At 48.1% G+C, this 14,956-nt stretch overlaps 1 protein-coding gene across 7 annotated transcripts; it reads left to right on the top strand.

Moving 5' to 3' along the window:
- The first annotated feature begins 425 nt into the window (after nucleotides 1-425).
- Nucleotides 426-14,825, top strand: rbm14b (RNA binding motif protein 14b). 7 transcript variants are annotated; one of them, XR_016114296.1, is made up of 6 exons: nucleotides 426-559; nucleotides 3,859-4,211; nucleotides 4,367-5,357; nucleotides 11,551-11,679; nucleotides 11,945-12,046; nucleotides 12,930-14,825. XR_016114296.1 is itself a non-coding variant. In XM_088990951.1 (5 exons), the coding sequence occupies exons 2-4, from the start codon at nucleotides 3,863-3,865 to the stop codon at nucleotides 11,663-11,665; spliced, it is 1,455 nt and encodes a 484-aa protein (XP_088847077.1). In that variant the 5' UTR covers nucleotides 426-559; nucleotides 3,859-3,862; the 3' UTR covers nucleotides 11,666-11,679; nucleotides 11,945-14,825. The 7 variants fall into 7 exon arrangements, 5 of the variants coding, with proteins under 5 accessions (XP_088847077.1, XP_088847079.1, XP_088847075.1 ...); XR_016114297.1 differs by lacking the exon at nucleotides 11,945-12,046 and having other exon boundaries at nucleotides 12,930-12,990; nucleotides 13,538-14,825; XM_088990951.1 differs by having other exon boundaries at nucleotides 11,945-14,825.
- Nucleotides 14,826-14,956: the final 131 nt, after the last annotated feature.

Raw genomic sequence — 14,956 nt, forward strand, 5'->3', positions numbered from 1 at the left:
ATTATTATTATTATTATTATTATTATTATTATTATTTTGTTAGTTGTCATTCAAGAAATGTTTACACATAAGTGTCATCAATAAAAAAAAACAAATTTACCATTGGACAGTGTTTGCATTTCTTGCTGTTTCCCACCAACAACCAAAGTAGAAATGAACATTCACTGTACTTTATTTAAATGTTATTTTGCCGACGGCCATTTTATATTTGAGTTAGTGGTGTGTGTGCTATATCCGGGTTGAGTGAACGATTGCGCGTCAGGCGGCCGCTTCTCTTTCGCAGAAAAATATCCTTTTACTGTCAAGTGTCATTGAGAGTTTTGGATGGCGCTTATAAATAAATTTATTATTGTTGTTTCCGTGGGAACGGTGCCACGAAACAGTTTCAAGAACGAGTAGAAACTTCGAATCGAGTGAGAGGCCTGACGTTGCAGTAAAACATACGTAAGCGCGTGCTTACGTACGCCCGCCCAACATCCGCCCTCTCCCCCCTGAATGCCGAGCAGTCAAGCGGAAGCGTCCGCGACCATTTTGAAAAAGCAGCAGCACCAGCGCGAAGGTAAGATGGTCGATTGGAACGTTTCTTCCCTCGAACTAGCGACGTCTCCCTGTTTCTGGGCTCGAACCCGAACCTGCCAACTCGTCAAATGTCGCCGCAGGCTGCTCCTTTGTTCGGGTTCTTGTGCGCGTGCTCGGCGTGCCTGTAAAGACAGGCGCGAGTGGTCTCATTGTGTGCGTGTTGATTTCTGCTCGATTATTCGACGGCGTTTGTTTCTGCGCACCCCTTTGAACCGCGCAGCCCCCCCATCCATATTTTGGTGGGTCACGTGCGCACTATGTTTTGTACACCGACACCGACTCGTTTGTTGGCCGTTTTGTTGCCAACTCAAGTCTGCGTCGACGCCAGTGTGTTGAGTCAGCGTCCGCTGACGTCATCAGTACGCCGCTCGGAGCCGAGGGAGACCGTCGATTAAAGAGATGAATTATATAACAATAATAATAATAATAATACATTTCACTTATACGCTTCTTTCAAAACTCTCATAACGAGGATCAGAATCCGAAAGCCTTTAATAGTCCCACAACTGGGAAATTTGCAGTCCACGGCAGCAATTTGAAAGGGGAATAACTGACGCGTTGCGCTTCCACGTGGTTAGGAGCGGTACAGCTGCTCTTGCAAGCACTTTACATGCTCGATGAGATGGAGAACCTGTGGACCTCGATGAATTTTGTGGGGAGAAAAAGTTGACGACAGTAGTGCCGTTCAAGACAGTTTCAAGAGGAAGTAAGGGTCCCCACCAGACGCCGAACAACACCTCCCACCAGAACGTTGTACCAAAGAAGACAGCCTGGATGACATTAGGTGATGAAAATGTGCATCTTTGAACTGATTTTAAACCTTGCAGAGCGAATTTAAACCTAGCAGTGTGTAAGGTTTCAGTTTAAGCCGAAATTCAGGGTTGCAACGTCGCCCTCAAGTCTTAAAAGGCTGAGATTCCCTCCTCTCAAAAGTATTGAAATGTTTTCACACGTGATCAATGAGAAGGCATTGTCATCAAATGGTGAGTATAGTTTTGCTTTTTTGAATGTTGCTGTGCCGATGACCATTTTGTGTTTGGGAGCCTATTACTGAGCATCTTTATTAAGTTCATAGAGTTGTTTGTTCTGTAGCCACAAGGGGACATCAGCCAGTGTCTTCTTGTGCCAGTCCCAAGCCCGGATAAATACAGAGGGTTGTGTCAGGAAGGGCATCCGACGTAAAAGCTTGGCCAAGATGCGTGCGAATCAAACCTCTGATTCGCTGTGGCGACCCCTTGAAGGGGAAAGCTGAAAGGAAAACAAGAAAATCAATGAGACATGGCGATTGAAAATCATCTCCCTATCTCCTAAAAATACCAATCGCTTTGTTCAAGAAATTATTTCTTATGAGCGAATGACTCGGATGCCAACGTCACCTCATCCCGATAACGGAACCAACAAAGGAGCGATGCACTTTTAGTTTAGATTCTTAAGGGCTGTCCCTTTTCGGGGGAGGTGTGGAACAACTTTTTGGGCAAAGTGACAAAATTGAAAATATTGTCCAGCTGTTCACTCATCATACTGAATGTGTTTGAAACGTGACTAATGCAATCACAATTGATCATCCCGTGTCAAAACAATGGCTTCTGAGAGTTCAGATTCGGAGATGATGCTTTCTTGTTACTCATCTAGTTATGAATATGATTCAAATGGTTCTGAAGAGGAAAGCATAAATGTTTGCAATTGATTAAAGAAGTCCTTCCGGATCAATTCCAGCCGTCTGGACTCCAATGTAGCGCCCAGAAAATGAACAAGATGGCGCACAAGCTCTGTTGGAAATGGGCTGATTCGTCCGCTGGGAATGTGTGTAAACGTATACCTTCTTTATGCGTGTTACAACAATTGGCTGTGACATCCAACGATTCACTATCACATTATTTATGTAGTTTTCCTTCTAGTTTCGTGATCAACACGGTGTTTTCAGATGAAAAAAGTACCCAAAATACATTGTGTGTCGCTTTCTCGGTCAGGGGCGTCCCTCCGTGACGTCACTTATGGAATTGTCATCAACTCGAAAACAAGACTTCCTGAATATTTAGTGCGAGTCTTAAAAGGTAAAATATCGCTATATGCGGTGGAATCTTTGTAAAATGCGCTCAGTAGAAGTCATTTGAAGTGATTTTACAAATTATGGACGCAACTTGTCTGGAGGTGTCGGTTGTCCTTTAAAGTGTCATAGTCACGGCGCTTGACACAATCAGCAGGGCATGATTTGATGATGCTTCATCCATTGTTTCGCTGTGTCCTATCACTCATTCAGCTTTTTTTTTTTTGTTAGGTTATACAGTATGTGATGGCTGATTCAAGTTGTGTTGTGCAACTTGGCAGACTTGATGTTGGTTGTTCCTGAAATACTTACTAGTCAGGATCCCATCAAGAGGCTTAGCTTGCTATCGCTAGCTTCAATTCACCGCATATAGCTATATTTTATGTTTTAAGACTTGCGCTGAATATTGAGGAAGTCTTGTTTTCGAGTTGATGACGATTCCCTCATGACATCACATTTGGAACGCCCCTGACCAAGAAATGCATTTTGGGTACTTTGTTTGGTCTGAAAACACAGTGTTGATGGCGAAATTAGGAGGAAAACTACATAAATAACGCGATGGTGAATCGTTGTGTGTCGCAGCCAATTGCGGTAACACGCATAAAGAAGGTGTACATTTACACAAATTCCCAGCGGACGAATCAGCCCATTTCCAATGGAGCTTGTGCGCCATCTTGTGCATTTTCTGGGCGCTACATTGGAGTCCAGACGGCTCCAATTGATACGGAAGGACTTCTTTAATTGATTGCAAACATTTGCTTTCCTCTTCAGAACTGTTATGAATCATATTCATAACTGGATTGGATTAGATTTGTCTTTATTAGTCTCGCAGTGGGGAAATTTACATTTCACAGCAGCAAAATTAGGAAAAAAATGAAAGTAGAAAAGCAAAATACAGGAGCTGCTGGAAAGGCAGTCACTCTCGTGGCGCCGTCTTGAAGTCAAAAGAACAAAAACAAGAAAGCATCTTCTCCAAATTTGAACTCTGAAGCCATTATTTTGATTCTGGAGCAAGGCAGTTTAAATAAATATAAAACGTTTTTCTGATGTCAGTTAGGAAACAAAAAAATGGTGTCGGTTGTTCTTTAATGATGGACAGCAAGTCCTACGTTCATTTCAGAGAGAGAGGCAACAGAAAAGCCGCCCCACCCTCCGTGTCGCGCTCCATTCAGTTTCGGCGGACACTCATTGGGCGAGGTCGCTAAGCTAACCATTCTGTCCTCCCCGCGCAGCACCATGGACAAGGGCCAAACGGTGAAGCTCTTTGTGGGCAACCTTTCGCTGGACACGACCCAGGAGGAGCTGACGGCCATCTTTGAGCCCTACGGTCACGTGGTGAGCTGCAGCGTGCTACGCCAGTTCGCCTTTGTGCACCTGCAGGGCGAGGGCGCCGCTGAGCGGGCCATCCGCGAGCTCAACGGCCGCGAGTTCCGCGGTCGCAACCTAGTGGTGGAGGAGTCACGGGGACGACCGCTGCACTCCACCAAAGTCTTTGTGGGCAACTTGAGCGGCATGTGCACCACCGAGGATCTCCAGCAGCTCTTTCAGACTTTTGGCAAAGTTCTGGAATGCGACAAGGTCAAAGGTAAGGTGTTGGATATTGGTCTGAAAATGGCGTTGAATGTTTGTGATTCAAAATCCCACCCGTGGAATCGCAGGCGGCTCTTGACTCTCCCCCTGCCAAAATGGCGATGCCCGCGCCTTTGCTCGCTGACGACAGTCCATTCTTTATTTTCGCAGGCTACGCCTTTGTGCACATGGAGAACAAGGAGGATGCGCTGCAGGCCATCGAGGCGCTCCACGGGACCTCCTTCAAGGGGCGCCCGCTTTCCGTGGAGCTCTCCAAAGTGCAGCCGAGCAAGCAGACGCCCACCGGCAAGATCCCCTGCGTCAACTGCGGCAAACAGGGCCACTACGCCGGCGAGTGTCCCGTCGGGAAGCCCACCCTGGAGCAGTACCAGAGCCAGGCGGCAGTGCTGGCGGCTGCGGCCGCCGCCGCCGCCGGCCTGCCCCTCCAGGTGCAACAAAGTGTGCACAACTCGGTGTACAACACCTCCACCTTTGACCCCACCTACGCCGCCCTCACCGGCATCACCACAGGCACGCGCACCGACGGCAACCCCGTCAACCCGGCCGTCTACGGCGCCCTCGCCAGCCAGGTGTACGGTGCCAACGTGGCCAACCAGCTATACAGCTCGGTGACCAACCAGGCCGCCCTGACGTCGGCGGGGGCTGCCCAGGTGTACAGCTCGGTGGCCTCCGGCCTCTACGGCCAGGTGGCTGCCAGCCCCGCCGCCTCGGCTTACGCCACGCCCGTCTACACACCAGCAATGGCCAACCCCATCTACCTGACGGCAGCGCAGGGGCTAGAAATGCAGTCGGCAGCAGCGGCGGGCGTCAACCCTGCCTACGCGATGCCCGCCTACGCCCACATCAGCGCCATGGGTGCCATGGGTGCCGCTGACCCCGCGGCGGCCATCTTTGAGGCGGCTAGGCAGGCCCATTATTTTGCTCAAGGTCAGCAGGTGCTGGCTGAGCCGCAGACGGCGGCTAAGTCCAGCGAGCGGGACCGCAGCCCGCTGCGACGGACCGCCCCCCTCCTGCCGGACCCTATCATGAAGCCTTTCATTTACCAGCGGGCCAAACCGCGGCGCTCCCTGATCCCGATGGCCGCCGGCCGCGCCGCCGAGGAGGCGGCGGCGTCAGAGGCCGCCGAGGACCACGTGGCAAGGTAGGACGTCGTCTGCCCGCCGCCGCCGACCTCCAGCTCTTAGTTTGCCTGCGTTGCTCGCCAAGCCGCGCCCGCCCGTTGTTCTACTTTCATTTTCAATTGAGTGTCGGAAATCCCTCATAATGGAAAAAAAGTGACTGATTATTTGACGTTTATTTTAATTTTATTTTTTCAAACCCGACACCGTAGACAAAAAGTCCCCGGCCGTCCTGGCAAATTTGATTTTAATGTAAATTGAGGATCAAGTTTAGCAGGATGTTTGGTCGGGAGCCCCAAGCAACTGGCATCGTGATCAATCAAAGCGATCAGCTCTCCATCACAACGGTAAAGGTGACATTGTCATCCGCTCCGTCAATGCCCTCTGTCCGTTGCACAAAATCTTTTACTCAGCCGGAACCTCCCCCCGCACACACACATTTTTTTGCGCCCCCTCCCAAATTGGTAATTGTGATGGTGATGGCAGCGGCCCCTGTCGCACCTCGTCGTTATTCAGGGGGGGCGATTGGTTTACTTGGTATACCTGCCAAAACGCTCAAGACTGTCAACTTCGTTCACTTGTGTTCTTTTATATTGTTCTACATCTGTTGTACTGTTGAGTCAGAAAAAAAATAACAAAAGAAATGCTTTCATATTTTTCTATTGTTAATCTTTTTCATTTTGTTCCACAAATTTACTTCATGTTTAATAAAATGTTGAACGACTCTGTAGTTTCTGTAGTTTTCAGTAGAGTTGCTTTAAGCATAGCGATTGAAAAACTCACCCAAAATTTAAATTGGATAAAATGACAAGAAAAAAAAAATAGATTCATAAGCGCCTTTCAAAACTCTCAAGGTCGCTTTTCAGTCACAGGATAAGTTTTGCTGTGGGTGAGTAGCGGCAGCAACACGCGCCAGCGTTCACTCAACGTAGAAGTAACTCAAATAGATAGAAAGCTAGCTAGCAAATAGATACCCAGCTAGCGACATAGCCAGCCATCTAGCTAGCTAGATGGCTACATAGCCAGCCAGCTAGATGGATGGCTACATAGCCAGCCAGCTAGATGGATGGCTACATAGCCAGCTTTCTTGTCAGTTGTATTGAAATAAAGCATACTCACAAATCAAATCAAAAACACTTTCCATTTTCAAGGTCCCAAAAAAGATGGCGCCGGGTACCTTGTTCATTTGCCTGTAGTACTTTTGGTAATGATTTATTTATTCTAATAATTATTATTATTGTGTGTTTACCCCCCTCCACCCACTCTCTTCTTTCCCCTACCTTGCCCCGATCCCCGATGCACAAAGCCTGTCTTATGCGTCTTTTGACCGGAGGCGCCCGATGCGGGCGTCTTCTTTTGAGGCTAACCTCGTTGGATGAGCTGTGGCGGCGTCCGCCGTGGTTTTAAAAAACCCCAGAGACGATGCTCAGAGATACGACTTAGGCGACATGTGACATGCTCCCGCCCTCAAAGTGCTTCGAATTGTCCGAATCAATAGAACCCATTTCAGAATCCGAATCAGCTTTATTGGCCAAGCGTGTAGAACACACAATTAAATTGTTTGCTGGATTTGGTGCCCATAGATCGGTAGCGCCTGCCAGAGGCGAGTAGCTGGAAAAGGTGGTGGGTGCAGAGGGTCCAGTAGGTAGTAGTAGTTTTCCATGCCCTTGAGTGCAATACCAGTGTCTGAAATAACGTCTGCCTGGACAACCGGGGCGTGCTGACAACTTCTTTAAGATTTTTTTTTTTTTTTTTTTTTTTTTTTTAATCAAACGTTTGAGCGAAGATTTCGGAATATTCGCACGGTAGCCAATCAGAAGCTTTGTTTGTGCTTCCGGACTTTCCCGAGCGCTATAAGGTTGTGCATTTGCGTATCATCTTCCAAAGTAGATGCACAGAACCTCAGCCCCAGAAGAAAGATTCCAAAGAAGCTAGCAAAATTTATGACGCGACAAAACGTAAACGTACAGTATCCCGTGACTGTAAAGTGTCCTTGAGAGTTTTTAAAGGAGGTTAGAAAACAATGTATTATTATTATTATTATTATTATTATTATTATTATTATTATTATTATTATTAAACACATCTTGGAAAGAGTTCATGTGGCCTGTAGCAGACGACGCAACGCAAACATTGCATTGTGCAACATGACGAACAGTGTATGGACAAACGACAATTCGAACAAAATCATCAGCAAGGGATTTACGATAAATTAAGCAAGGGAGCATTTGTGGTAGATACATCCTTAAAGGGGGGCGGCCCGGTAGTCAAGTGGTTAGCACACCGGCTTCACAGTGCAGAGGTCGCCGGTTCGCGTCCCGGTCCGGCCTCCCTGTGTGGAGTTTGCATGTTCTCCCTGGACCCGCGTGGGCTTCCTCCCACACTCCAAAAACATGCATGGCAGGCAGATTGACCACTCCAAATTGTCCCTAGGTGTGAGTGTGAGAGTGACTGTTGTACGTCTTTGTGTGCCCTGCGATTGGCTGGCAACCAATTCAGGGTGTCCCCCCGCCTCATGCCCCAAGACAGCTGAGATAGGCTCCAGCAACCCCTGCGACCCTAATGAGGAATAAGCGGTACGGGAGATGAGATGAAACATCCTTAAAGGACAACCGACGTCACGTTTTTGTTTCTTAACTGACATCAGAAAAACGTTTTGTAGCATCTAAAATACCCAAAACACGCAGTATGATATTTTTAGTCAAATGCAAAACACCAATAAAAATGACTTGGTGTCTCAAAAGTACTTCAATTTGAAACCGGAAATGGCCAGTTTCAGAAGGTCCCGCCCCCAGTTTGTGACGTCGCGCCAAAACGTCTTGCCTTGCTCGAGAATCAAAACAATGGCTTCAGATTCTGAGAATGTTTTCTTGTTACTCGTCCAATTATGAATATGATTCAAATAGTTCTAAAGAGGAAAGCATCCATGTTTGCAATCGATTAAAGAATTTATTCCATGCCATTTTGAGGTATCTTGGAGTGGGAAATGTAGCCCAAAAAGAGGCAGAAAATGGCGACAAAGCTCCTGTAAGGAATTAATCAGCCCGTTTCCACAGGGTGATTAATTCCTTACATGGAGCTTGGTCGCCCTCTTGTGGCTCTTTTTGTTGCAACATGGCGTTTTCAGACCAGCCAAGTACATCCAAATGCATTGACGTGATGGAAGGACTACTACAATGTGTCCTTTTTTCAGTCAGGGGGGTTCCTTCAGTGACGTAGGGTTAGGACTCGTCACCAACTCAAAAACAAGACTTCCTGAATATTCAGCGCGAGTCTTAAAACGTAAAATAGAGCTATATGCGCTGGAATGTTATTAAAATCCACTCAGTAGAAGTCATTTGAAGCCATTTTACAAATTATGGACACAACTTGTCCAGAAACGTTGGTTGTCCTTTAAAAAAATCCTTAATACTTTGCAACAATGTTATTTTTTGCGATTCGTCGTCTTATTGTGTTTCAAGTTGTGAAAAATGGGGCAGGCAACTTTATGGCCCGGCAGGCAACTTTTCAGAGTTGTCTGCCCTGGTGGACACCAGGGCAGACTAACTTTTTGTCATGAGTTTCAGACACTGGCAACACCCATGAAAGGGCAAAGGGTAACTCAAATTGATGTCTAAGTACTCTCGAATCAAATTCAGGCGTCGCGACTCCTGATCGGTGTGCGGATTGTCTGGCTATAGGGTGCCCAGTTGTGTACTCAGTCCACTTTTTCCTAGCGCCTGTCGCTGATATCGGGACGCTACGTGGTGGCGGTCGTGGGTGGGGAGGGTTTCTGTAGAATGATCAGTGGGGTAATCGGCCTATCCGGTAAGTGGTACTTGTTGAGAGCGGTGGCTAGGAGGCTGCTGTCCATTGAACAGGTTGGAAGCGACTTGGGGTTGCAGTTTGCAATCATCATTGTGTTGTTTGGTGACGACACGGCATGGACTACAGGAAGCGAGGGAGACAGTCAGGGGGGAGGGGGTTAAAAGCGAAGGCGAGAAGAACACCTGCCTCCGAAGTGTGGAGGAGGGGCGGTGAAGAAATGGCTGATTGGAACGGTAGCAAGACAGGCCGGAAGGAATGGAAGATGGCCTCGGAGGGACACGGGGAGGACGCGTTAGTTGTGTGTTGGCGAGCCATGGCGCCCCTGGAAGAAGCAAATGTCTCAAGTGGAGTAAACAGCCGATGGGGGGGCGTCTGAAAATAATCAGTCACTTTTGATTTTGGGACGCGACAAGGGGACGGCGGGCGGCTTGTAACACTGGTGTTCCCTGACCTCCCCCCGCAGATACTATGCTGACTACTACCAGCAGCTGCAGCAGTACGCCCCCTTGCAGTACGCCTACCCCTCCCCCACTGCCGTGGCAGGGCAGCCCGTGGCGGCCCTGGACGCCCTCCGGCCGGTGGTGTCCCCCGCTGCCATTGCCGCCGTGGCCATTGCCGCCGCGCCCAGATCGTATGAGCCGCCGTTGCCGCCGACCACCCGCAAGGAGTCAATCCTCCGCCGCCCCGAACTCTCCCTTCACACGCCTGACCCCCCCGTCCGATAATCCCCCACCCGTACCGCCTTGGCACTCCCTCCTCAGCTTCGTTCCACCTCCCAGCGGGCCGCCGGGTAGGCGTTTCTTTGGGGGGGTTCCGGCGGGTTTCGACGATCTGCTCTCATGTTTGCCGTGCGGTGTAGGCCCTGCACCGCTCTCACAAACTTTGGGTCGTCGGGCTTCGGAAATGCGCCAGAACTTTTGCGGCCTACCTCGGTTCCGACAATTTTGCCGTGGCGGTTTAGCCCCAGACCGATCAAAGTTGTCGAATCTCTTTGTGAGATCGCTGGTTGACGCGCCGGCCCGCTTTTGTTCCGGCGCGGGGAGTCGATCAACATTTAGTTTCCTTTGGGTCCGTCACAACACAATGCTGCTGGTCTGGTCGATTTCACTCGGCACGCGGGAATTCTGTCCGAAACAATTTTAGGTCATCTGTTAGTTGTTGCACCTGCACTCTAGTTCCCAAACTATGGTCCGACACAAAAGCTGCCGCTCTTCCACAACAGGATCTCATGAGCTAAGGGACCGGAAGTGTCACCGATAGGCGCAGTAGAGTTCATTGCAAATGAGTGGGGGTGGGCAAATCGTAAGCTGCAAAGGTTAAAGGACAACCGACACCTCCGAACAAGTTGCCTCCATGACTTCTACATAGTGCATTTTACAGAGTTTCCACCACATATAGAACAAGTCTTGTTTTCGAGTTGATGACGATGCCTGACGTGACGTCACGGAGGGAACGCCCCTGCCCGAGAAAGCGACACAATGCATTTTGGGTAGTTTTTTTTTGTCTGAAAACACCGTGTTGATCGCGAAATTAGAAGGAAAACTACATGAATAACGAGATGGTGAATCGTTGTGTGTCGCAGCCAATCGCGGTAACACGCATAAACAAGGTGTAAGTTGACACAAATCAGCCAATTTCTTTACATTTATGCTTTCCTCTTCAGGACTATTTGAATCATATTCATAACTGGACGAGTAACAAGAAAGCATCTTCTCCGAATCTGAACTCTCTGAAGCCATTGTTTTGATTCTGGAGCAAGGCAGTGTGTCACCAATAGTGACATCATGAACAAAGGGCGGGACTTTCTGAATCTGCCCAGTTCCGAGATCATTTTGAGGCAGTTTTTGGGACACTTTCAGTCATTTTTATTGGTGTTTTGCATTTGACCAAAAATATCTATCAGCCTGTGTGTTTTGGGTATTTTAGATGCTATAAAATGTTTTTATGATGTCAGTTAGGAAACAAAAAAATGGTGTCGGTTGTCCTTTCAGTTGCGCATTTCATTTGCGGGTGATTGTGAAATCTCACCAGAAAGCCCAATGTCCCCAACTTTGTGATGAGCGTGTGCTGGACCCCCCGCCCCCCTTTTTTTTTCTTTTGCAATCAGTTGTGCCAGTAGTGAGTTGCCTCCACAACTTGCCTGTGTTGAATTCTTTGCACCTGCAACAGGAAGTCAGTCGGGCTCTGTGCCACTCGCCACCCTCCCACGTGTGTGTTCGGTTGTGTGTGTGTGAGGGGTGTCTTCTTTTCCCAAAACAAGATGTTCTATTGCCTTATCTCAGCTCATTGCAAAAAGCACACATGATCCATAGTCAAATGTTCATTTCACCACCTGTCCATGGATTACTGCCTCCCCCCCAACTCCTTACAACCACTTTTTTTGGTATTTTTTTTCTCTGTTGGTTTCAGCCATGCATGTCTGCTTGGGAATGTGAAGCTGGACTCGGTGCCTCCGCAAGTGCTTTTCACCTTGCTTGTTAGGGGTGGGGCCTCCCACGAAAGATGCCATGGCACGCGCCATTGAAAAGGTGGAGGAAGGTCAGTACAGTGATACCTTGGCTTATGAACTTAATTGGTTCCCAGAGTGTGTCAGGCGAAAAGTGTGTATCCCAAAAATTAATTTCCCATAGGAAACCATTAAAATGAGAATAATCCGTTCCCAGGTCCCCATAAAACATAATTTTCTAAGCCTTAAAACTTCACAAAATATACCTTATTTTATGTCTAATAAATGTACTATGGTATTATAATTCATTCAATAAACTGTACTGTACATAAAGTCTTTTATTTACCTTTGTGATAGTCGTTGATGGCTTGATGGAAGGGAGTGGCCGGTTTCATCAGCATTAAACACTTGATGAGGAACGTAGCCTTCTTCTTTCACCATCTTGAGGAATGATCTCTGGTAGGTGCTTTCGCTGCAATAATTTTACCTTGTTCCTCATCAATTGTGTTCTGTTTAGCTGGGTTGATAGCTTTTTGCATCATGTGTACAGATGGATTGTGCGGGTTATTTGTGGAGCCTGATTGATGGGAATTTTAACCTTGCAGTCTACACCCTACCTTTGAACTATCAAAGTTGAAATGAGTCCAAATTTCACTGTTTTCGATCCATTCTCTCTCTGCCATCTGATTGTCTCTTTAATGTTTAACCCCCTTCTCCACTGCTCAGTTCTTGACCAACCACATGGCTTTAACCAAAGACTGGGGGCGGGGAATAGAGGACAAAAACAGTCTGCTGCCATTTTTTGTTAGGACAATGGGCTCATTCGCGAACGACACATCACTGATTGTGGCAGCTCCGTGTGTATCCCGAGTATGCCAAGGTAAAATTTTCATAAATTTAACGTTCGTAAACCGAACAGTTCGTAAGCCAAGGGGTTCGTAAACCGAGGTATCACTGTATTTTCCTGGACTCCAAATGCCATCTATTCGACCCCCCCGCCAAAAAAAAAACATTTCTTGAAAGATCTGCTGGCTGCACATTAGACACAACCTCCCCTGTCCCCGCCGTGTGTATCGTTCCTTTGTAGAACTTTGCGTGGACTCTTGTTTGGTTTAATTGCGGGCATGCTGGGATTGCTATGTGTATCCAAATGTGAATAAACCTGTAGATGTTTGGTGCTGACAGAAGGAACGCGCAGTTTGCGCTATGTACGCTCTTCCTCTTGTTCTTCATGCGGGGTGGGCGTGGGTGTGTTGCTGCAATCTCCCTGCGTTTTGTGTGTTCCTTCTGCATGATGCCCACCCCCAACCCCGACCGCCATTAACTATGTCAACCGGATTAGGTCACCTGGATGGCACCTCGGGCACCGAAGGGTTTTTCACACGGCGTGAGTTGCCGCTGAGGTAAATGAACAAAGCTTTTGCCCCCCCCCCCCCCCCCCTCTCCTCCCCTGCTCGTATCGGCAAGCCGCTGCTTCTCTTCTCTCGTGCGTGCGTTGTCAGAAGAAGGCCACGGATCCTCTCTCCCTTCCCCAAAAGTTGATGTGGCTCCGCCGCTTTCGCCGCCCTCACACACAAGCCCCGCCCACCGCCGTGCTTTCTCCCGCCGCTGCCGCCGCCGAAACCGGCTGGGGGCACTGAGTGGGCAATTCTCTCACCACCTCGCCATTACCTGGAGAACAAGGAATGCACATTTGTGTGTCTGTGGAGGGTGTGTGTGGGGGGGGGTATCTGGACGTCGAGTGAACCCCATTTGACGGTGAGATATTCCTTCCGCTGCCGTCGCTCGCTTGCTGTCAAGAAATGGGAGCCTCAAGGAAACCGAGCGTGGAACTAAGACACACAGCGTGTTTCCGCCTCGCCGTTTGTCGCCGACAACGTCATCCCGGGGGGGCTGTACACGAATCGGCGGTGGCGGCGATGCTGAGCCGGCTAACAAATTGTGACGCAGGTACGGGCCGGCAAAACCCCTCTCGCCGACCTTTCCGGCCCACCGCCGTCACTCGCTCTTTGCCTCGCCTGTTGTGCCGCCGAGCCAGGGGATTTGCCCCGCAGCGAGCACGAGGTGCGCGAGAACCCCAGCCGGCCTCAACCCTTGGTCAACAGCGAGCCAACCTGCTGATTCAAGTAAGTGATTTTCATCCGCGAAGGAGGCAGGAAAACATTTCCAAAGTTGCCGTTCCAAAGATGGGTGTGTATCGATCTGTAGATGCAACCCATCACTTTTGTCTCATCCCCAAATCATTGACTGATGTCTGAATAAATACCCATATGTATACATACAGTGATACCTTGGCTTACAAACTTAATTGGTTCCTGGACAGAGTGTGTAAGGCAAAGAGTGTGTATCCAAAACATTAATTTCTCATAGGAAACCATCAAAATGAGAATAATCCGTTCCCAGGTCCCCATAAAACAGAATTTTCTACTTTCTAATTTTCTAAGGCTACACAAAATATACCTTATTTTATGTATGATAAATGTCCTATGGTATTACAATTAAAGAAATAAACTGTACTGTATAATAAAGTCGTTTTATTTACCTTTGTGATGGTCGTTGATGGCTTGATGGAATGGAGTGACCGGTTTTATCAGCATGAAACAATGAGGAACGTAGCCTTCTTCATTTGCCATCTTGAGGAATGATTCCTTGTAAGCTTTGGCAGCTTTATCATCGGAACTGGCTGCCTCACCATGACGAATGACACTATGAATCCATGCTCACTTTCTCTGTCGTGTGCCTATCTAATGTTCGCAGCTCTGTGTTTCTGTAAATCACGTGCGGCTTTAAGAGTGGGGCCGGGGAATAGAAGACAAAAAGTCCGCTCCCATTTCCTTGTTTGGAGAACAGGCTTGTTCACAAACACACATCACTCATTGTGGCGCTCCGTGTGTATCCTGAAAAATAGTTCGTATGCCAAGATTAAATTCTCGTGAATTCAACGTTCGTAAGCCGAAAAGTTTGTTAGCCAAAGCGTTCGTAAGCTGACGTATCGCTGTATATGCATGTCTCTATGGTGTGCGAAAGACAGGAAGACGCTGATTTGTTTTGATAGCATTGTTCTGGCCTGAAAGAAAACTCTGGCGTGGCCCCTTGGTGCTCTGGATAGGATGGCGAGGAGAGCTTGAGCTCATGATTGCCTCCGTTTGACACTGGACCATGTGCCGTCATGACCGAACCATAACCATGTGCACTTCCGATCTTGGCCCATATTGGAAGTGCAGAAGTGCCGAGAGGTGAGTGATTCGTATTTTGGCACTTTTTCCTCCCTCGAGCGCTGAATATATCAAAGGCAGGGGTCGGGAACCTTTTTGACAAAGAGAGCCATAAAAGTAAAATATTTAGATGTATGTTTTTCAGTGAGAGCCA

Source organism: Hippocampus bargibanti, linkage group LG02, assembly GCF_051943395.1.
Source record: "Hippocampus bargibanti isolate YZ-2025 linkage group LG02, ASM5194339v1, whole genome shotgun sequence".
Taxonomy (NCBI): domain Eukaryota; kingdom Metazoa; phylum Chordata; class Actinopteri; order Syngnathiformes; family Syngnathidae; genus Hippocampus; species Hippocampus bargibanti.

Bases quoted from the DNA above. Each gene is read 5' to 3' on its own strand.
- rbm14b (XM_088990949.1), top strand. From the start codon at position 3,863: ATGGACAAGGGCCAAACGGTGAAGCTCTTTGTGGGCAACCTTTCGCTG. The intron at 4,212-4,366 runs GTAAGGTGTTGG...TTATTTTCGCAG, and splicing joins GGAATGCGACAAGGTCAAAG to GCTACGCCTTTGTGCACATG. The intron at 5,358-9,604 runs GTAGGACGTCGT...CTCCCCCCGCAG, and splicing joins GCCGAGGACCACGTGGCAAG to ATACTATGCTGACTACTACC.